A 22,393-nucleotide genomic window follows, 5' to 3' on the forward strand; every position below is an offset into this window, starting at 1 on the left:
AGGCATAGCATATTTGGTGTTCTCTAGTTGGTCTTGAGTTGGAAGTGGGAGTGAAAATTAAGGAGGCTGGCAATTATTGACCAAGTCTTAATCATTTGGGGCCAGTTACTGCAGGGTTGTAGTTTTGTTTCTGGGCTGCTTGCTGCCTGGATTGTGGGTCAGAATTCTATTGTCATATGTGGTCTGGCCACTGTGCATTAGTATATTCAGTCTCTTTGGTCCTACTCTCCCATGGCTATCAAGGAGTCCTCCTCTCTAATGACATCTCCTGCTGTCACTGGCCAACCTTGGTCTACTGAGGTTCTCAGTGACACTGGTGCCTCTCTGGTGCATTCTTTACTGCTTTGTTACACAATGCCCCTCCAGGCCCTCCCACACTTCACAGTAGCTGACACATCACTCAGCCTTAGGTAGTCTATCCACTGTACCATGCCCACTTCTCTGAAATTTTTTGACCCTCTATTCTACTGCCTTGGCAGTTATGGCATTTCTACTTAACCCTGTGTGGAACAACCTTTTCTCAAAGCTCCCAAGAGCCTCCTTTCCTCCAGGTCCTCCCTCCCTGTCTTACAAGGCCTTTGCTAGGTGTTCAATCCCCTTGTGACAGAGTGCTTGTAAACTGATAAAGTCTCCCATCTGTAGGCTGATGTCCAGTTCTCAGTCCTGCACTTGGTTCCTGCTGGTATACATTGAGTCTGCAGCTCTTCCAGGGCATATGTAGTCCCCTTCCTTAAGCACAGGCCTTGCATCTCCCTGGCTGGATTATAATGTGCTTTACTTTAGTTACTGGCCGCGTGGCACAGAGAAGAGATGAAGGTGGATTTTGGTGTTGTTGCATGTTGTCTGGTCAGGCAGAGGATCCTGCATTATCTTAAAGCAAGGGAGGAATGCCAACTTTTTACAGAGAGGAGTGGGCTCCTTCTGTGGGCCAAGAGGATTGACAGGGATCTGGGGATTCAAGATATTCATGTGTATCTACCTGTTGGTCTCCATCCAATGCTTCAGGGCCCAATCAGAGTACAACCTCACCATTACAGACTTGCCTAGTTTGAGAATTCAATCTTTTATGGTACTACACTATCTCTACAGTAAAACCTAGGCCAGATCCTTGGGATTTTTTTCTCCCCTTTTAGCTCCAGGAGCCAAAGGCTATTTGTATGATGCCAAGGAGACTGTCTGGATCTCATGTTTAGATATTATCGGTAATCACCTTCAGCTTTTCATTCTTTTTTTCAAATGCATCAATTGTCCCAGCAACAGCAATTCAATTCCATGTTACTTATAAATATTGCTTCTTATAATTACCTGTCTCCCAAATTTCTCAGATGCCTGGGATATTGCCAATACTAGTGTGACCCCTTCTACTAGTATCCCAATAAGGTCACCCTTGATTAAGGTCTTATCTGCTTTGCTGTAGCATGCCATGGGCCATTTATTCAAGCTCCATGATTCAGCTCTGAAATCCATTTTAGTGGTTGTTTTCTATGATCACTCCTGCACTAGCTGTGTTAAATCAGTTTGGAAGACTCTGAGATGGAGATTTGCATGCAGGAATTTGGGAGCACAAAGAAAATGTGACTGGGCAGATGGAAAAGTTGAACTGGGATGCAGTTGCAACACAGGCTTCAGCCAACCCACTGAAAGCTCTAGAATTGAGATGGTCCTACAGAGGTGTTTTGAATTAAGTGAGCTGGGCCTGTATAACCCCCAACTGAACAGTCATTGGAGTGGAAATGGATATTGTCTTATAAAAAACATAAACAGAATTTTGAAAAGTAGAAAATAATAGATTCAGTGAATTGGAAGAGAGAAAGTGGGTTATCATAAAGGGTAGAAAAACAATATTTTGTTTTGTTTTTAGTTGACCACAAAGACTTTTGATTTGGTTTTAGTTGACTACAAAGACTTTCTTACATTATTCTAAATGTTGCCATTTATTTGTGGGTACATAAAACAGCTACATAGAATCTTTGGGTCACTGTGGTATATACAGAAGCCTGGCAACAGAGCAACATATATATATGTGAAGAAGGGGTAGAGGCATTGATTAAACAGCAGCACCATTTCCCTATTAGAAGTTCCAGAGATTGGAGAGAGGTTCAATAGTCCAGGAGCCACTGACTTATTCTTTCTGAAATATTAAGAAAGAGATAATCTTCCAGATTTAGAAACCTTAATGAGTTGCACCAGACAAATTTTCTACCTCTAAATACATCAGGTTGAAACTATAGAACATCAAAGACAAGAACGACACTAAAGTAAACAGCCTAATACCCTACAAAGGAAGCAATGCAAATGACAGAAAACTTCTCATCTGCAATAATAAACGGCAGGGAAAATAAGAGAGCAATATCTTTAAAGTAGCAAGGCAGTCTAGGCATTATTTTGGAATTCCAAACCCAGCTAGAATATTACATAACTTTGAAGGCGTAAATGAAAATATTTGCAGACACACAAAACTGGGATTCAGACATAGGCCACAGATGAAAAAATTTGAAGAAGTTACCTTGGTAAGAAGAAAAAAGAGGACAGAATGAAGGAATGGACTGCAAGAAAGAAGGTGAGGGGGAAAAAAGAATAGAAAGTGAAAACAGACACTGGCAAAATATGTTGGTAAATCTAAAAAATCATTATTGATGTTCAACAGAAAAAACTAGCATCTTGAAGTTAGCTTTATCACTAATAATTTATTTCATTATAAAATATGAGGCAAACATGGCAAAATAAATGACATTGTAAAACTAGGAGTGGTGTGTATATGGTTGTTTGTAAAAAAATCAACCAACCAAGCAAAAAAGAACCCAGGGTGGAATTAGAATTGTATAAAATAATGTGGAATAGCAGAAATGCAAAGATACTTCATCATTAGAAGGTCTATCAGTGCAAATCAGACATGAATAAAAAGGAAACTGCAAAAAGTCATCTTATGTATACAGATACATAATATACAAAAATGTAACATTTAAAACCCTTAAGGTGACCCTGCAGTTACCGCCTTTCCCCTTCCACCTTCTCTTCTCAGTCCTTAGAAGGACATCCAATTTTTAAATCCCTGAAGCCCTAGGCCTGCTCTCCTTTGCTCCTTTGCTAGGTTTCTGTATATACCCCAATGAGCCAAAGGTTCTATGTAGCTATTTTATGTACACACAAATAAATAGCAACATTTAGAATAATGTGAGAAAGTCTTTGTAGTCAACCAAAAACAAACCAAAAATCCAAAACTTTTCATGACGAGAAAGACTGAAAACTAATCTCTTCAGTTGGATAAGGATTATCTACCAACCGCGTAGAGAAAAAAAGTCATACATACTTTATGGTAAAATTTAGAAGCATTTGCATTAACACAAGGAATAAAACTCGGTTGTCTCTATCGACCATACTGTTTAACATAAACTTGAAGTAATATTCAATAAAAAAGATTATGGAAAAATAAGATGTAAGAGGCTTGTCAAAAAAGATAATATTTTCCTTATTTGGAGATATTTTTGCCTTTATCAGTCAAGCAAGAGAATCTACAGATTAGCAGTTAAAGAAATTAAATAATTTTGCTGGAGAGCAGATCAACATAAGCACAAATTATTTCTATACACCACTAACAATGTACAAAACATATTCAGGATTTTAGAAGTAAAACAACACAGAGTCTTAAAAATTATAAACTTTTCCAGGACAGGAGAATTATATTAAAAATATATAAGAGGAAAAGAATGGAAAAGAGTTGGTTTTTTGAAGGGGGGAAAAACAAAACAAACCCAGCAATATAGTTAAACCATTTACTAACCTAGTCATTAAAAAAGAGGAGGGCACATGATCACTTTTTCCCCACTCCAAAATCATTTGTTTATATACAAGTATTTGTTAGATCCTCGAGGAGGGGCTAAAGCTACCATAATGCAAAGGTCAAAATGGTGAGGTTGTCATAAACTAGCACGGACACTAAGACCAAAACCCATTAAACAAACAAGCAAAATTAATAATTACTCCAATCTCGGAGAAAAGGAGTGCAGTGGTGGGATGCTGGGGAAAGGATGGATTTTTAAAGAAAAGTGCTGGAGCTGAGGTTGGAAGCAAAACTAGAGGGAATGGAGCTGCTTAATGATGACCTACCTAAGAAAACAACCTAAGCAGAAATCTGATGTCTGAAAGTACACTGTATTTCAGGTAGCATTTCTTGCTAGGTGATCTTCTTTCCAGGTGTTTCAGTCTGTCACTGATGCAAATTTCTGCAATGCACCCTCTGTCAAAACAGTATCTGTCCATCATCCGTACTCGCTGATTCCTGTATGTTTTGCAATGTACACCCAGCAGTTAACAGAAGACCCTCTCGTGGTTCACATGGTCGCCAGTGGGGTGGCGAGGGTCTGTGAGAGGCAGTTCAGTCCTGGAACAGGCGTCTCCGGGCCTTGGGCGGAGGACCAGGCGGGCGCTGGGGGCGCACCTGCGGACCTGGACTTGGAGAGGGAGGTAGAGGTTGGAGCGGTGAGCTGGGGAAGGGCTCCAGAAGGTGGAAGTCCAGGTTGAAGTAGGGGCCAGGAGAGCGTCTCTCTGCACTAGGGACGGGGGTCCAAGGCGAGGGCTCTGGCATGCAGCCCTGCAGGTCGGGTCTGGGCGGCGTTGCAACAAAGGGGCAGAGCCCAGCTACTGAGCCCGCTGCAAGGTCCACCCAAGGCGGCGAGAATTCGGGGTCGGCGTCCTCCTCATACGCCTCTTCTTGGGCTGCGATCTCTGGGACAGATCCTGAAAGGAGTCCCTGTTCGACGGCGACATCCTTCTCAGGAGTGCTCAGTAAAGCGCTGGGTTCCAGGCCGACAGGCGAGGGGCCCTGCCCTCCCTCCAGGAGGGCCTCGGGGACCAGCACGAGGGTGTAATCCTCGAGAGACACTTGGAGGACCGCTGCTGGCGCGGGCTCCAGCACCAGGTCGACATCGTCTAGCCGCACTTTCAGGGCACTGCCCGGGGCCAAAACTACCACGGAGATGAGCGCACCCGCGAACGGGGGCCCCGCGGGATCTTGCAGGCTGGGCGCTGTCGTGGACGCGGGGCCCGCGGGCTCCTCGGTTCGGCGGCGCTTGGCAGGGCCTGGTTCCGCGGGCTGCGGCCCCCAGCAGGGCGCAGGGCAGGCGCTGGGGCTGCGGGGCTGGCTGCCCATCATCACCTCGACGGCGCTGCGGGCGGCGAGGGGGTGAGAGGGCCGGGTCCTGCCGGCAATGACAAATCTCGATGACAGGTGAGGCGGGCCGGGTGGGGAGCGGAGCGAGTCCTGGAGTTCCGGGGGCGCCTCCGGGAGCGCTGAGTCCTGGTTCCGCGGAGGTGCGTCCGGCGTAGATCCCAGCCTCACGGGTTTGAAACTCAGGCTTCTCACCACGTTCTGTTTGCGCTCGCGACGGCTATCGGCGTTGGAAATGACGTCAGCGGAATGAAAGCCTCAAAATTGTCACGTTAAGCTCCGCCCCCCGCGAGGCTCCGCCCCGTAGACCGCTGTATCGGTTCAGCCCAATAGCAGTGCCTGTGGTTGGTAGGTCGCCGTAGGGAAGTACTCTTATAGGCCTGTAGGGGGCAGAACAACAGTGCTTCTCTAGGGCTTGGCTTCCGGTGTCAAGTTCTGGACTTCTTTCCATTTGACCTCAGACGCCGCGGACCTTAGTTGGAAAACTGATCAAGTTTCACACCCGCATGTGGAATACTGCATTGGTAGCTGAAATGTAAGCCCCTGGTACCTTGCATCCTCGCCCCGGAGGTGACTCGCGCCTCTTTTGTTCCAGTAATGAGTGAGTTGTAAGGAGGCAGTGAGGAGTAAGGATACCATCCTTACTCCTATGGCCCAAGTTGTAAATGAGTGTCAGATACTTTCAGCGGTTTTGAAACAGAAAGAATGTTAGAACTGAGGGTGTTTAAAGTAACCCCTGCATTTTATCCTTTTATTACTATATATATATATCAGTTTAGTACTATAGTAATTATTATACCACCATCAACTGAAGTAAGAGTTTGCTTTATCCAATATGATCTAAACTAAAACCTTGAAGTATATGAGGTTTTAGTCCAATTTACAGATAATAAAAATGTTTTGCAGAAGGATTAATCAGTTTGTGGAGGAGCCGTCAACTAGCGGAGCTGAATCTGACATGTCAAGCTGGACTTGAGATGATGTAACATCAGTGTCTTGTCTGAGTGCCAGTTTGAAGGTGCGTCTTCATGGTATATTGTGGCTGCAAAAAGGAAGGTGTGATTTAACTCATTATGTATTGTTAATAGGAGAAACCACCCAACAGTGATTTTGAAATAGGCAATACTTTCATATGATTACAGAGGACAACAAAACATTTCCTTCCACCCCTTTGCCTTAACCATGCCATTGCTCATTTTGTATACTCTTAATTTAAGGGTTGCATAGCATCCTTTGTATGGAATTACATTTAAATTAGGACTCTGTTGATGGATATTTAAGCTAGTTGTCCATGACTTAGAGGCACCATCATTCCTTGAAAATTTGTGGAAAATGCAGATTCTTTGACAGATCCTACAGTCACTGAATCTGAATTCTTGGAATGTGGGGCCTAGGAATTCTCTGCAAACACCTCCAAAAAATTGTTTTACACTAAAGTTAAAGACCATTGAACCTGCTTTCATTTAGCAGTTGAGGGATTCGGGTATGCTGGCAGTTTATGCTTGCAGTCAGGGCCGTGCTTGTTGGTGATAAAGTGATGAAGGGAACTCAAACTTCCTGGGTTGAGTTCAGGGTTTTTCCTTGCATAACTGACTGGCATCCACCCTACAGCTGGATTTTTGTTGTTTCTGGTTATCCCACAGGAAATTCTCCCGCGGTGACGCGACCAGGGGCGGGGCATCGGCTGGGCAAACCTGCGCAGGCTCCGCGGCCTGGTTGGGAAGGCCCTGCTGGAACGCGTGGGGCCTAGCAGGGCGAATGTGGACAATGCTGGAACATACGACATGGCTCCCAGGTGATGGCAGCAGCCGCGGTGCTCCTGGTGTCCGGGTGGGGAAAGCTTGAAGTAAACATTTGCTTTTGCCCTGGAGAATTCTGTCTGCTAACCCTTGAACATTCTGCGCTCAGGGAATAATGGGAGCTCCATTCAGGAGAGTGACAATGGATGTGCCATGGTGTAAGAGACAGATGGAGAAGTCCTAAGCTGGCCATGACACAGGGAGGGACTTGGGGCTCCTGGCCTGGCCAGTAGTGGGGCTCTGAACTGGTGGCACCTGTCCTTAGCTCATGCTGCCTTGTGTCTGCTGCTTGCCTGACCTTAGCAGTGTCATCTGAGAGCTCATCATTGTCCTGGATCCCATGAATCCTCACTGTGAGCTCCTCTTCCAAAGGAATGTAGTCCTGCCTAGAGACAGAAGCAGTTAGACTGAGTCCTGGAGTAGACGCACTCCACGTCCTCTTCTGGTTGGCCACTTTCTAACTGGGTGATCACGGGCAAGTCATTTCACCTTCTCTGAGCCTCAGTTCCCTTAAATGTAAAATGGGGAGAACTGCCATCTACTGTACAGGGCAGCTGAGGTAATGTATGTTAAACGTTCTTGGTACATAGTGCTTAGTAAATAGTAGCTATTTACTATTTATTATGTTTATGATCTGTCTCCCCACTTGACAGCATCAGCCCGGTTTCCCCAGTGTCTTGAACAGTGCCTGGCATGTGGAAGGTGTTCAGTGAATGGTAAAAAATACCATCATCATCATTATGATAATGATTTTAAAATGAGGCCTGATCTGTTAGAAGGTTGTTTCATGGCATAATATCTATATGGTTCAGGAATGACTTGCTGGACACCAGGTCAGATATTTTTCATCCTTCTTGATTTTATTTCTTCTAAGATGCCCAAAGACTGTCATGGTGGATTATTAGACCTATTCATTGGTCCTTAGTATCAGTCAGTTCTGCCCAACCAATCACCATGACTTGCTTGAAGCACTGTAGGGTTGAATTAGCAAATCAGTCTTCAGATTCTGGGTAGGTACAGGTTTGCCACAGACTGTTCCTAAGGGGAGAACAAAGGGAACTGGATATAGGAAGCTAGGCTTGGTGGATAAGGATGAGTGAGACTCCAGTTTCTTCAGCATCCAGCTTTAGAGCACTGTGAATCCTTCATGGCTTCATTTGATACTCCAGGCCCAGTCCTGGGACTCAGGCCACTGATAGTTCTCTTGGCATTGGCTCTAATAAGGGCCATTTTGTTATCCACTAGTAGGCATAACTGGCTTTAATAAATTCCTATTTATTTTTATTCACAAAAGTAATAATATCTGAGTACATTTCTTCCCCACCAAAAAAAAAAAAAACAAACAAACCCAGAAAACTCTATGGTTTAATATAGCTGAAGCTGTAGTTTCCCTTCAACTCTCCACCGATCTCCAATCTGGGGTTGATATGATTAGACCCTTTTTTGTGTATTTACGAACATAACATAGGAGGTTTGCTTTCTTCTTGGAATGGTAAAGTATTGTGGGTATTTTTTGCAATATATCAGTGTTTACTTCAATTTAATGTTTTCTGCAAAGGACATTAGCTCTTCTGTCTTTTATGCAAGAGACCTTTTGAACACGCAGTACTGGCTTCTATGTCTTGTTTGAAAATTTTGTGTAAGTACAAGAAAAGGCAACTTCAATGATCAATATCTCTTGTACAGTAACTTCTTTGTTTGCCTGGAGAAGAATGATAGAAACCCACTCACTTTCTGTTGATCCGCTGAGCTATCTTTATTTCCTGAACACATTATTGGAGGGTGAACGAAATTGTATTACAGTAACTATTAAAATGATTAGATATGAGGATGGCCTGTGTGATCACAAAATCATTAATTGCTTAGTATTTTGAGAATGTTAAAACTAACATTAGTTATTTGGCTGTTTGGCCTTTTAAAGACAGTCTGAGGCTGAAGCTAAATATCAAGTTTCTTTTTAACAAAATACTTAGGCTTCCCTCTTATAAGTGAAAGTCAGTTGTTTCTGTACATTATTTTGTATTCAGCTTTCTTTTGAAATTCTTATTTTTTTCAGTTATTTTCTAGGTTTATAATTATATGGTCTGCAAATGGTCTTGTTTTTCCTCCTTTTGAAATTTTATGCATCTAATTAATTTTTCTTGTCAATTCTGTTGGCTAGTACCTCCAGTACAATGTTAAATACTAGTGGTAAAGTGGCAACTTTTTCTTGTTCTAGATTTTGGTGGGAGCACTGCTAGTGTTTGTCCATTAAGCATGATATTGACTGTGGCTCAGAAATAAATGTTATATCAAAGAATTATCAATCTCTTTCTGTTTTATTGGATTTTTAAAGCTTTATTTTGAAATATTACTAAACTTACAGAAACATTGTGAAAATAGTTCAAAGAATTCCCATTTATCTTTTATCAATGTTTAACATTTTTACCACAGTTGCTTTATCATTCTTCTGTCTCTCTCAAAATCACTTGAGAGTAAGTTGTATATATATTAGACCTCTTTACCCCATATTTCAGTATATATTTCCTTAAGAATATTTTCTTAAATACCTTTAGTAGAGTTATCAGATTCAGAAAAATTTAGCATTGATGTCATACTTTAATCCACAGTCCATTTTCTAATTTTGTTAATTGTACTAGTAATGTCATTAAAATTCTTATTTATCTACCTCAATATCAATTTTATTTTGCCTATAAGATGCATGTCAGGATCATATATTGCTTTGAAGTGTCATATCTCTTTAGTTATATCTGGGACAGTTCCTTAGACTTTAGTTGTTTTTCAAGCCATTAATACTTTTGAAAATTATAAGTCAATATTTCAAAGAGTGTTCCTCATTTTGGGATTCTTTGATCTTCCCTCAGATAAGATTAGAGTTACACATCTTTGGCTTGAATACTAATAAGTGATCTTGTATATTTCCTCCATGGCACATCATATCCATTTGTCCCTTATGGATAATGTTAATTTTAATTTTTTTCAACTTAATGGTTATTAGCAGATGTATGGAGTTGGGCAACCATCACCACAATCCAGTTTTTGAACATTTTCATCACCTTATGAAGTTCCTTCACACCTGTTTGCATTTAATCCTTGGTCAAAGCCCTGGACCAAGACAATTTCTGATTGCCATCTCTATAAATTTACCTTTTTGCTGGACATTTCATGTAAATGAATCATAGAATATGATTTCATGTAAATGAATCATAGAATATGTAGTCTTTTGCACCTGGCTTCTTTCAGTTAGTGTACAGTTTTTGGGGTTTATTCCTGTTGAGGTTATTATCTATGTTGTATCCATGTTGTAGCACATTATATCAGTATTTCATTAGTTTTACTTTATGAATAGCATCTTGGATGCTATTCATGGATATACCATATTTAAAAAAATCTGTTCACTCATTGTTAGACACTTGGATTATTTCTAGTTTTTGACTATTGTGAATAATTCTGCTGTGAACATTCATATACATGTCTTTGTGTGGACATATTTTCATGTCTCTTTTTTAGATTCCAAGGAGTACAATTTTTGGGTCAAATGGCAAGTTTATGTTTCATTAAAAAAACCCCACCAAATGGTTTTTCAGTGTGGCTGTACTATTTACATTCTCACCAGCAATTCATGAGAGTTTAAGTCTCTCCGCTTTCTCACCAACACTTGATATTGTTTGTCTTTCTTTATTATAGCCATTCTAGTGGGTGTGTTGTGGTATGTCATGGTGGTTTTAACTTGCATTTCTTTAATGACTAATAATGTTGAACATCTTCTCATGAGTTTATTAGCTAAGTGTGTTACTTATGGTTAATATCTATTCAAATCTTGTGTCCATTTAAAAATTTGCTTGTTTGCCTGAACTATTGAGTTGCAAGTATTCTTTATTTATTTGAATACAAGTCCCTTCCCAGATATGTGATTTGCATATTTTTTCTTTCAATATATGGATTGTTTTTTCCCCTTCTTTTATTGAGATATAATTGACATATAACAATGTGTTAATTTTAGGTGTATTAAAAGTATTCTTTTCCATTTGAATGGGAGAAAACCCTGGCAAGTTTCATGATCCTGTCCAGGCCTGCATTGGCCTAGGCAGGAATGGTGTAACATCCTCAGCCCTGTGTTTCTGAAAAACAAAATTTTTATTGGTAACTTTTGAAATGCATACATTTTAAATTTTGATGAATTTCAAAATATCAATTTTTAGAAATGGATTTTGCTTTATTTTTTATTTTTTTAAAATTTCTTTAAATTTTTTATTTTGGTATCATTAATCTACAATAACAGAAAGAACATTATGTTTACTAGGTTTCCCCCCTTCACCAAGTCCCCCCCACATACCCATTCACAGTCACTGTCCATCTGTGTAGTAAGATGCTGTAAAATCACTACTTGTCTTCTCTGTGTTGTGCAGCCCTCCCCGTGTCCCCCACGCACTATACATGCTAATCGTAATGCCCTCTTTCTTTTTCCCCACCCTTATCCCTCCCTTCCCACCCATCGTCCCCAGTCCCTTTCCCTTTGGTAACTATTAGTCCATTATTGGGTTCTGTGATTCTGCTGCTGTTTTGTTCCTTCAGTTTTCCTTTGTTCTTATACTCCACATATGAGTGAAATCATTTGGTACTTGTCCTTCTCTGCCTGGCTTATTTCTCTGAGCATAATACCCTCTAGCTCCTTCCATGTTGTTGCAAATAGTAGGATCTGTTTTTTTCTTATGGCTGCATAATATTCCATTGTGTATATGTACCACATCTTCTTTATCCATTCATCTACTGATGGACATTTAGGTTGCTTCCATATCTTGGCTATTGTAAACAGTGCTGTGATAAACATAGGGGTGCATCTGTCTTTTTCAAACTGGAGTGCTGCATTCTTAGGATAAATTCCTAGAAGTGGAATTCCTGGGTCAAATGGTATTTCTATTTTGAGCATTCTGAGGAACCTCCATATTGCTTTCCACAATGGTTGAACTAATTTACATTCCCACCAGCAGTGTAGGAGGGTTCCCCTTCCTCCACAACCTCGCCAACATTTGTTGTTTGTCTTTTCGATGATAGCGATTCTTACTGGTGTAAGGTGATATCTCATTGTGGTTTTAATTTGCATTTCTCTGATGACAAGCAATGTGGAGCATCTTTTCATGTGTCTGTTGGCCATCTGAATTTCTTCTTTAGAGAACTGTCTATTCAGCTCCTCTGCCCATTTTTTAATTGGGTTATTTGCTTTTTGTTTGTTGAGGCGTGTGAGCTCTTTATATATTTTGGATGTCAATCCTTTATCGGATCTGTCATTTATGAATATGTTCTCCCATACTGTAGGATTCCTTTTTGTTCTATTGATGGTGTCCTTTGTTGTACAGAAGATTTTTAGCTTGATATAGTCCCACTTGTTCATTTTTGCCTTTGTTTCCCTTGCCCAGGGAGATATGTTCATGAAGAAGTCACTCATGTTTATGTCCATGAGAATTTTGCCTATGTTTTTTTCTAAGAGTTTTATGGTTTCATGACTTACATTCAGGTCTTTGATCCATTTGGAGTTTTCTTTTGTGTATGGGGTTAGACAGTCATCCAGTTTCATTCTCTTACATGTAGCTGTCCAGTTTTGCCAGCACCATCTGTTGAAGAGGCTGTCATTTCCCCATTGTATGTCCATGGCTTCTTTATCAAATATTAATTGGCCATATATGTTTGGGTTAATGTCTGGAGTCTCTATTCTGTTCCACTGGTCTGTGGCTCTGTTCTTGTACCAGTACCAAATTGTCTTCATTACTGTGGCTTTGTAGTAGAGCTTGAAGTTGGGGAGCGAGATCCCCCCCCACTTTATTCTTCCTTCTCAGGATTTGTTTAGCTATCTGGGGTCTTTGACGGTTCCATATGAATTTTTGAACTATTTGTTCCAGTTCATTGAAGAATGCTTTTGGTAATTTGATAGGGATTGCATTGAATCTGTATATTGCTTTGGGCAGGATGGCCATTTTGACGATATTAATTCTTCTTATCCAAGAGCATGGGATGAGTTTCCATTTGTTAGTGACCTCTTTAATTTCTCTTAAGAGTGGCTTGTAGTTTTCAGGGTATAGGTCTTTCACTTCCTTGGTTAGGTTTATTCCTAGGTATTTTATTCTTTTTGATGCTATTGTGAATGGAATTGTTTTCCTGATTTTTCTTTCTGCTAGTTCATTGTTAGTGTATAGGAAAGCCACAGATTTCTGTGTGTTAATTTTGTATCTTGCAACTTTGCTGAATTCTGATAATAGTTCTAGTAGTTTTTGAGTGGAGTCTTTAGGGTTTTCTATGTACAATATCATGTCATCTGTAAATAGTGACAGTTTAACTTCTTCTTTACCAATCTGGATTCCTTGTATTTCTTTGTTTTGTCTGATTGCCATGGCTAGGACCTCCAGTACCACGTTGAATAACAGTGGGGAGAGTGGGCATCCCTGTCTTGTTCCCGATCTTAGAGGAAAAGCCTTCAGCCTCTCGCTGTTCAGTATGATGTTAGCTGTGGGTTTATCATATATGGCCTTAATTATGTTGAGGTACTTGCCCTCTATTCCCATTTTGTTGAGAGTTTTTATCACGAATAGATGTTGAATTTTGTTGAATGCTTTTTCAGCATCTATGGAGATGATCATGTGGTTTTTGTCTTTTTGTTTATGTGGTGGATGATGTTGATGGATTTTCGAATGTTGTACCATCCTTGCGTCCCTGGGATGAATCCCACTTGGTCATGGTGTATGATCCTCTTGATGTAGTTTTGAATTCGGTTTGCTAATATTTTGTTGAGTATTTCTGCATCTACATTCATGAGGGATATTGGTCTGTAATTTTCTTTTTTGGTGGGGTCTTTGCCTGGTTTTGGTATTAGGATGATGTTGGCTTCATAGAATGAGTTTGGGAGTATTCCCTCCTCTTCTATTTTTTGGAAAACTTTAAGGAGAATGGGTGTAATGTCTTCTCTGTATGTTTGAAAAAATTCTGAGGTAAATCCATCTGGCCCGGGGGTTTTGTTCTTGGGTAGTTTTTTGATTACCAATTCAATTTTGTTGCTGGTAATTGGTCCGTTTAGATTTTCTGTTCCTTTCTGGGTCCGTCTTGGAAGGTTGTATTTTTCTAAGAAGTTGTCCATTTCTCCTAGGTTTTCCAGCTTGTTAGCATATAGGTTTTCATAGTATTCTCTAATAATTCTTTGTATTTCTGTGGGGTTCGTGGTGATTTTTCCTTTCTTGTTTCTAATTCTGTTGATGTGTGTTGACTCTCTTCTTCTCTTAGTAATTCTGGCTAGAGGCTTATCTATTTTGTTTATTTTCTCGAAGAACCAGCTCTTGGTTTCATTGATTTTTTTCTATTGTTTTATTCTTCTCAATTTTATTTATTTCTTCTCTGATCTTTATTATGTCCCTCCATCTGCTGACCTTAGGCATCATTTGTTCTTCTTTTTCCAATTTTGATAATTGTGACATTAGACTATTCATTTGGGATGGTTCTTCCTTCTTTAAATATGCCTGGACTGCTATATACTTTCCTCTTATGACTGCTTTTGCTGCGTCCCACAGAAGTTGGGGCTTTGTGTTATTGTTGTCATTTGTTTCCATATATTGCTGGATCTCCATTTTAATTTGGTCATTGATCCATTGATTATTTAGGAGCATGTTGTTAAGCCTCCATGTGTTTGTGAGCCTTTTTGCTTTCTTCATACAATTTATTTCTAGTTTTATACCTTTGTGGTCAGAAAAGTTGGTTGGTAGGATTTCAATCTTTTGGAATTTACTGAGGTTCTTTTTATGGCCTAGTATGTGGTCTATTCTGGAGAATGTTCCATGTGTACTTGAGAAGAATGTGTATCCTGTTGCTTTTGGATGTAGAGTTCTATAGATGTCTATTAGGTCCATCTGTTCTAGTGTGTTGTTCAGTGCCTCTGTGTCCTTACTTATTTTCTGTCTGGTGGATCTGTCCTTTGGGGTGAGTGGTGTGTTAAGGTCTCCCAAAATGAATGCACTGCATTCTATTTTCTCCTTTAATTCTGTTAGTATTTGTTTCGCATATATTGGTGCTCCTGTATTGGGTGCATATATGTGTATAATGGTTATATCCTCTTGTTGGACTGAACCCTTTATCATTATGTAATGTCCTTCTTTATCTCTTGTTACTTTCTTTATTTTGAGGTCTATTTTGTCTGATACTAGTATTGCAACACCTGCTTTTTTCTCTCTGTTGTTTGCATGAAATATCTTTCTCTAACCCTTGACTTTTAATCTGTGTATGTCTTTGGGTTTGAGGTGAGTCTCTTGTAAGCAGCATATAGATGGGTCTTGCTTTTTTATCCATTCTATTACTCTGTGTCTTTTTATTGGTGCATTCAGCCCATTTACATTTAGTGTGATTATTGAAAGATATGTACTTATTGCCATTGCAGGCTTTAGATTTGTGGTTACCAAAGGTTCAAGGTTAGCTTATTTACTACCTTACTGTCTGACCTCACTCACTTATTGAGGTGTTATAAACACAGTCTGATGATAATTTCTTTCCCTTCTTTTTCCTCTTCCTCCATTCTTCATATGTTGGATGTTTTGTTCTGTGCTCTTTTTAGGAGTGCTCCCATCTAGAGCAGTCCCTCTAAGATACCCTGTAGAGGTGGTTTGTGGGAGGCAAATTCCCTCAATTTTTGCTTCTCTGGGAATTGTTTAATCCCTCCTTCATATTTAATTGATAGTCGTGCTGGACACAGTATCCTTGGTTCAAGGCCCTTCTGTTTCATTGCATTAAATATATCATGCCATTCTCTTCTGGCCTGTAGCGTTTCTGTTGAGAATTCTGATGATAGCCTGATGGGTTTTCCTTTGTAGGTGACCTTTTTACTCTCTCTGACTGCCTTTAATACTCTGTCCCTGTCCTTGATCTTTGCCATTTTAATTATTATGTGTCTTGGTGTTGACCTCTTTGGATCCCGTCTCTCGGGAGTTCTGTGTGCCTCCGTAGTCTGAGCAACTATTTCCTCCCCAGTTTGGGGAAGTTCTCAGCAATTATTTCTTCAAACACACTTTCTATCCCTTTTTCTCTCTCTTCTTCCTCTGGTGCCCCTATAATGCGAATATTGTTCCTTTTGGATTGGTCACACAGTTCTCTTAATATTGTTTCATTCCTGGAGATCCTTTCATCTCTCTCTGCGTCAGCTTCTATGTGTTCCTGTTCTCTGGTTTCTATTCCATCAATGGCCTCTTGCATCTTATCCATTCTGCTTATAAATCCTTCCAGAGATTGTTTCACTTGTGTAATCTCCCTCCGGACATCTGTGATCTCTCTCCGGATGTCTGTAATCTCCCTCTGGACTTCATCCCTTAGCTCTTCCATATTTCTCTGCAGCTCTGTCAGCATGTTTATGATTTTTATTTTGAATTCTTTTTCAGGGAGACTGGTTAGGTCTGCCTCTGCAGATTCTTTCTCAGGTGTAACTATCTTGGTCTGGACCAGATTTTTTTGCCTTTTCATGGTGATTGCAGTGGCTGTAGGCAGGTTGCGGGTGTGTCAGCTGGGAGAAGAAAGTCCTTTCCTGCTTGCTGGATGCCTTGCCCTTCTCTGCTGCCTGTGATGGCTACCTGTACTCCTGGAGCAGCCACTGGGTTAATCTCCCAAGCTGCTGTGGGTGAGCTGTCTGTCAGAGCAGCGCGGAGCCCTGCTGGGAGTGGCAGGCATGCCAGGTGCGCTCCTCTGTACTAGTGGTGACCCTGCTGGGCAGCTGTGTGGCAGCAGTGGCCTTTGGGTCTGGCCTGGGTGGCTGTGCATTGGGCTAGGATTCTGGTCGGCTCCTGGGAGCGCACCTTCTCCCTCTGGCTCCACTGCCGGTGCACGCTGGGCTTTTCCGCGCAGGCTTCTACCGGGCTCTGGCTTCACTGCTGCCGGTGCGCGTGACCCCAGGCTGTTCAGTGGCGCCGCTGCGGGGTAGCCCTGTGGCGCACAGGTCTGCTCTTGGTTCCTTCTAGCGCTTCCGCCCCCAGTGTGTGCTCCCACTCTCCTGCTACTGGGACCGTGTGTTGGGATCCACGCCAGTTGGAGGAATGACTGGAAGGCTGTCTAGTCCTGTGAGGGGCTTCAGAGCTGCACTGCCTCCGTTTAGGTCGCCTAAGTTTCCCTGGTGTTCCCAGCTGCCGGGACAAGTTCGTCCAGCTATGGGGTCCCTGTCTCTTTAAGACTTGAAGAAAGCACTTGCTTTTCTTTTGTCTCAGGGGCGCCGGTTGTGGGGACCTGCCCACAGGTTTTGCTTTTCTGTTTCTCTAATATCCAGCACCCCATGCACCTTGTGTCTGTGTTCCGGGTGCGGATTTCTAGAGCTGGTTGTTTAGCAGTCCTGGGCTTTCACTCTCTCCCCATTCTGACTCCTTTCTTCCTGCTGGGTTTTGGGGTGGTGGAGCATTCGGGTCCTGCCTGGCCGCAGCTGGTATCTTACCCCCTTCGTGTGATGCTGAGTTCTCGCAGATGTAGATGTATCCTGGCTGTTGTACTGCATCCACTGGTGTCTCTTTTAGGAATAGTTGTGTTTATTGTATTTTCATAAATATATATGTTTTTGGGAGGAGATTTCCTCTGAACTACTCACACTGCCATCTTCCCATGATCCTGGATTTTGCTTTTAATGTGCTTTTTCTCGATACAAAGAGTATTTAAAAATTCATTGTCCAATCAAGGTCATCAGAATTTTCTCCCTTTTTTATGTGAGAAATTAATAGTTTTAGCTTTAGTGTCTAGGTCTGTGATTCATTTTGAGTTAATTTTTGTCTATGGTGTGAAATAATAATTTATTTATTTTTTGAATGTGTATATTAAATTGTTAAAAGAACTTATCCTTTTTTACATTGAATTATCTTGGCATATTTTTCAAAAATAAATTGACCATAAATATAAAGACTTACTCTGGGCTCACAATTCTGTTGTATGACTATTTTTTGCCAGTACCACATAGCCTTGAGTACTGTATCTCTTAAGTAGGATTTGAAATTGAATAATATAAGTCTTTCACCTTTAAAAAAAATTGTTACAGCAATTCTAGGTCCTTTGCATTTCCATATGAATTTTAGGATCAGCTTATCAATTTCTAGTAAATGCCTGCTGAATTTTCATATGGATTATACTGAATGTATAGACCAATTTGGGAAGAATTGATATCTTGACAATACTGAATCTTTCAATCATGAACATGATTTCAATTATGAATTGTAAAGGTCTCTCCATTTATTTATGTCTTCTTTATTTTATATCAGTTTTTTTGTTGTTAGTGTATGAGCCTTACACTTTTTTTGTTAAATTTACTCCTAAATGTTTTATTCTTTTTGGTGGTATTATAAATGGAAGTGTTTATCATTGGTGTATAAAAATATAGTTGATTTTTCTATATTGGTCTTGTGTTCTACAACCCTGCTAAACTTGTTATTTGCTCTGGAGCTTTTTTGGTGGAGTCCTTGGGATATTCTACATATAAGATATTATTTGTGAGCAAACATAGTTTTACTTCCCACTTCCCAATTTGTATGCCTTAATTTATTATTATTTTTTCCTTATTGCATTGGCTAGAACTTGGAGTAAAATGTTAAACAGAAGTGGTGATAGTGTAATTCCTGCCTTGTTTCTTTTCTTTTTCATGCTGTGCATTATATCCCAAGCCTTATTTCTGATCTTAGGGGGGAAAATACTAGTCCCCCATTCAGCAGCAAGTATGATGTTAGCCATGCATTTTTCTTATACCTGTGTCAGGTTGGTAAAATTGCCTTCTAGTCTTACACTACTGAGACTTTATATCATGAATGAGTGTTGAATTTTTTTATTTATGCTTAATACTTATTTAAACACTTTTTCTTTATTGAGTTTATATTTTGTTGTTTATCTTATTAACATGTTGTGTTACATTAATTAGTTTTTGGATGTTAAAGTGTGCTGTTCCTTAGATAAGTACCACTTGCTCATGGTATAAAACTAATAATTATTTGTTGTTTTATTTAGTTTTAAATATTTCATTAGGGATTTTTGCATTGTGTTTAAGAGAGATATTTGTAGTTGTATTCTAATAATGCCTTCATCTGGCTTTATATTAGGATAATACAGGCTTCATGAAATAGGTTGGAACCTGTTTTATCCTCCTCTATCTTATGAAAGTTTGTGAAGAATTGGTGTTACTTCTTCTTTAAGAATTTGATGAGATTCATTAGTGAGGTTATCGCCTGGAATTTTTTTTATTAAGGTATCATTGATCTACAATCTTATGAAGGTTTCACATGAGCAACAGTGTGGTTCCTACATTCACCCATATTATCAAGTCCCACCAAAACCCCATTGCAGTCACTGTCCATCAGTGTAGTAAGATGCTATACTTTGCCATACTGCCTTCCCTGTGCCCCCCTACATTATGTGTGCTGATCATAATACCCTTTAATCCCCCTCTCCCTCCCTCCCTCCCCCCTTCCCCTCCCCACACCCTTTCCCATTGGTGACCTCTAGTCCCTTCTTGGAGTCTGTGAGTCTGCTGCTGTTTTGTTCCTTCAGTTTTGCTTTGTTGTTATACTCCACAAATGAGGGAAATAATTTGGTACTTGTATTTCTCCACCTGGCTTATTTCACTGAGCATAATACCCTCCAGCTCCATCCATGTTGTTGCAAATGGTAGGGTTTTTCTTCTTATGGCTGAATACTGTTCCATTGTTTATATGTACCACATCTTTATCCATTCATCTACTGATGGACACTAAGGTTGCTTCCATATCTTGGTTATTGTAAATAGTGTGTGATAAACATAGGGATGCATATGTCTTTTTGAATCTGGGATCTTGTTTTCTTTGGGTAAATTCCTGGGAGTGGAATTCCTGGGTCAAATGGTGTTTCTATTTTTAGTTTTTTGAGGAATGTCCATATTCCTTTCCACAATGGTTGAACTAATTTACATTCCCACCAGCAGTGTAGGAGAGTTCTCCTTTCTCTACATCCTCACCAACATTTGTTGTTGTTTCTTTTGGATGGTGGCCATCCTTACTGATGTGAGGTGATATCTCATTGTGGTTTTAATTTGCATTTCTCTGACGATTAGCGATGTGGAGCATCTTTTCATGTGCCTGTTGGCCATCTGAATTTCTTCTTTGGAGAAGTGTCTGTGCAGATTCTCTCCCCATTTTTAAATTGGGTTATTTGCTTTTTGTTTGTTGAGGTGTATGAGTTCTTTATGTATTTTGGATGTTAATCCTTTATTGGATATGTCATTTGTGAATGTATTTTCCCGTACTGTAGGGTGTCTTTTTGTTCTACTGATGGTGTCCTTTGCTGTATAGAAGATTTTAGTTTGATGTAGTCTGGACATTTTTTATGGGAAGATTTTAAATTGTTAATTCAATTTTTAAAAACTTGTATGTCTATTCAGACCTTTCATTTCTTCCAGTTTTAGTAATTAGTATCTTTCTAGGGATTGTCCATTTTGTCTAAGTCATCTTTTGTTGGCTTATAGATATTTATAGAATTTTCTTATAGTCCTTTTAATTTTGTTTTTATGCAGTTCAAAATATTTACTAGTTTTCTTGGGGTTTCTTCCTGGGTCTATGGATTTTTTTAGAAGTGTGTTGCTTAATTTATAAATATTTGGAAAATTTCCAGAGTTCTTTCTGTTGTTGATTTATAGTTCAATTCTGTTGCATTCAGAGAACATACCTTGTATGATTTCAGTCTTTTTACAAGTTAGTGAGAGTTATTCCATGGCTTAGCATATGGCCTGTCCTGGAAAATGTACCATGTGTACATTAGAAGAATGCATATTCTGCAGTCACTGGATGAAGTGTTCAACATATGTCAGGTTGAGTTGGCTGATAGTGATATTCAAGTATTCCCTATTTTTGTTGATTCTTTAATTGTTCTGTCAATTCTTGAGACTGGAGTATTGAGACCTCCAGTTTTAATTGTTGAATGACCTATTTATTTTAAAAATTCTGTCAGTTTTTTCTTCATGTATTTTAGGGCTCTTGTTGGGTGAATATACACTTATAATTGTAATATACCATCAATTTATTGACCCTTTTATCATTATGAAACATCCCTCTTTTCTATAGTGATGATTGTTATCCTAAAGTCTACTTTTCCCCATTATTAGTATAGCCACTCCAGCTCTCTTATGGTTACTGTTTGAATGATAGATATCTTAATATTTCATCTTATTTGTTTTTTTGAATGTTAAGTGTGTCTCTTACAGACAACACATAGTTGGATCTTGCTTTTTTAATCCAGTCTAACATTTCTACCTTTTGCTTGGGATGTTTAGACCATTCATATATATGATAATTATTGATAGGTTGAATTTGTGGTTGCCATTTTGATATTTGTTTTCTAATTGCCCTCTTTTTTGTCCTCTGTTGCTCCTTGACCTCTTTTTGTGTTAAATAAATATGCTTTTTTTTATATCACTTAATTTCTCTTGATTTTTTAACCATGTTTTTGAGCTATTTTGTTTGTGGTTGGGATCTAGAGATCACCATATGTATCTTAACTTATCACAATCTGTATAAGATTAATACTAACTTAATTTCAGTAATATATAGAAACTTTTCCAATATAACTCCATTCCCTCTCAACTGCACTGTATTTATGTGTGTTATGAATCCAATAACATAGTGCTATAATTATTGCATTCTACAGTCTTATATTTTTTAAGGAAGTTGAGAAATGAGAGAATATGTATAACATTTTAAAATAGTAGATTTTATTTATTTATTTGCATAGAATAACCTTTTAAAAAAATTTTGGTATCATTAATCTACAAATACATGAGGAACATTATGTTTACTAGACTCCCCCCATCACCAAGTCCCCCCAACAAACCCCATTACAGTCACTGTCCATCAGCATAGTAACATGCTGTAGAATCCCTACTTGTCTTCTTTGTGTTGCACAGCCCTCCCTGTGCTCTCCCACATTATACGTGTTAACTGTAATGCCCCCTTTCTTACCTCCCCTTATCCCTCCCTTCCCACCCATCCTCCCCAGTCCCTTTCCCTTTGGTAACTGTTAGTCCATTCTTGGGTTCTGTGTTTCTGCCGCTGTTTTGTTCCTTCAGTTTTTTCTTTGTTCTTCTAGTCCACATATGAGTGAAATCATTTGGTACTTGTCTTTTTCTGCCTGGCTTATTTCACTGAGCATAATACCCTCCAGCTCCATCCATGTTGTTGCAAATGGTAGGATTTGTTTACTTCTTATGGCTGAATAAACTCCATTGTGTATACGTATCACTTCTTCTTTATCCATTCATCTACTGATGGACACTTAGGTTGCTTCCATTTGTTGGCTATTGTAAATAGTGCTACCATAAACATAGGGATGCATCTGTCTTTTTCAAACAGGGCTGCTGTATTCTTAGGTTAAATTCCTAGAAGTGGAATTCCTAGGTCAAATGGTAATTCTATTTTGAGCT

At 39.7% G+C, this 22,393-nt stretch overlaps 1 protein-coding gene and 1 long non-coding RNA gene across 2 annotated transcripts in view; one reads left to right on the plus strand and one right to left on the minus strand.

Annotated features, from left to right (window-relative positions):
• Positions 1-3,173: 3,173 nt before the first annotated feature.
• Positions 3,174-5,371, minus strand: LOC108405564 (proline-rich protein 23A-like). Its single transcript, XM_036991934.2, has one exon. The coding sequence runs from the start codon at positions 5,150-5,152 to the stop codon at positions 4,376-4,378; it is 777 nt and encodes a 258-aa protein (XP_036847829.1). The 5' UTR covers positions 5,153-5,371; the 3' UTR covers positions 3,174-4,375.
• Positions 5,372-6,073: 702 nt separating this feature from the next.
• The window catches only part of LOC140848224 (uncharacterized), a 91,011-nt gene continuing 74,691 nt past the window's right edge, over positions 6,074-22,393 (plus strand). The window contains exons 1-2 of the long non-coding RNA XR_012128786.1: positions 6,074-6,185; positions 6,811-6,962. This is a non-coding gene — a long non-coding RNA (uncharacterized lncRNA). The remainder of the gene's footprint in view (positions 6,186-6,810; positions 6,963-22,393) is intronic.

Source organism: Manis javanica, chromosome 3, assembly GCF_040802235.1.
Source record: "Manis javanica isolate MJ-LG chromosome 3, MJ_LKY, whole genome shotgun sequence".
Taxonomy (NCBI): domain Eukaryota; kingdom Metazoa; phylum Chordata; class Mammalia; order Pholidota; family Manidae; genus Manis; species Manis javanica.

What these genes read in the sequence shown, in the direction of transcription:
- LOC108405564 (XM_036991934.2), bottom strand. Translation starts at nt 5,152, where the DNA reads ATGATGGGCAGCCAGCCCCGCAGCCCCAGCGCCTGCCCTGCGCCCTGC.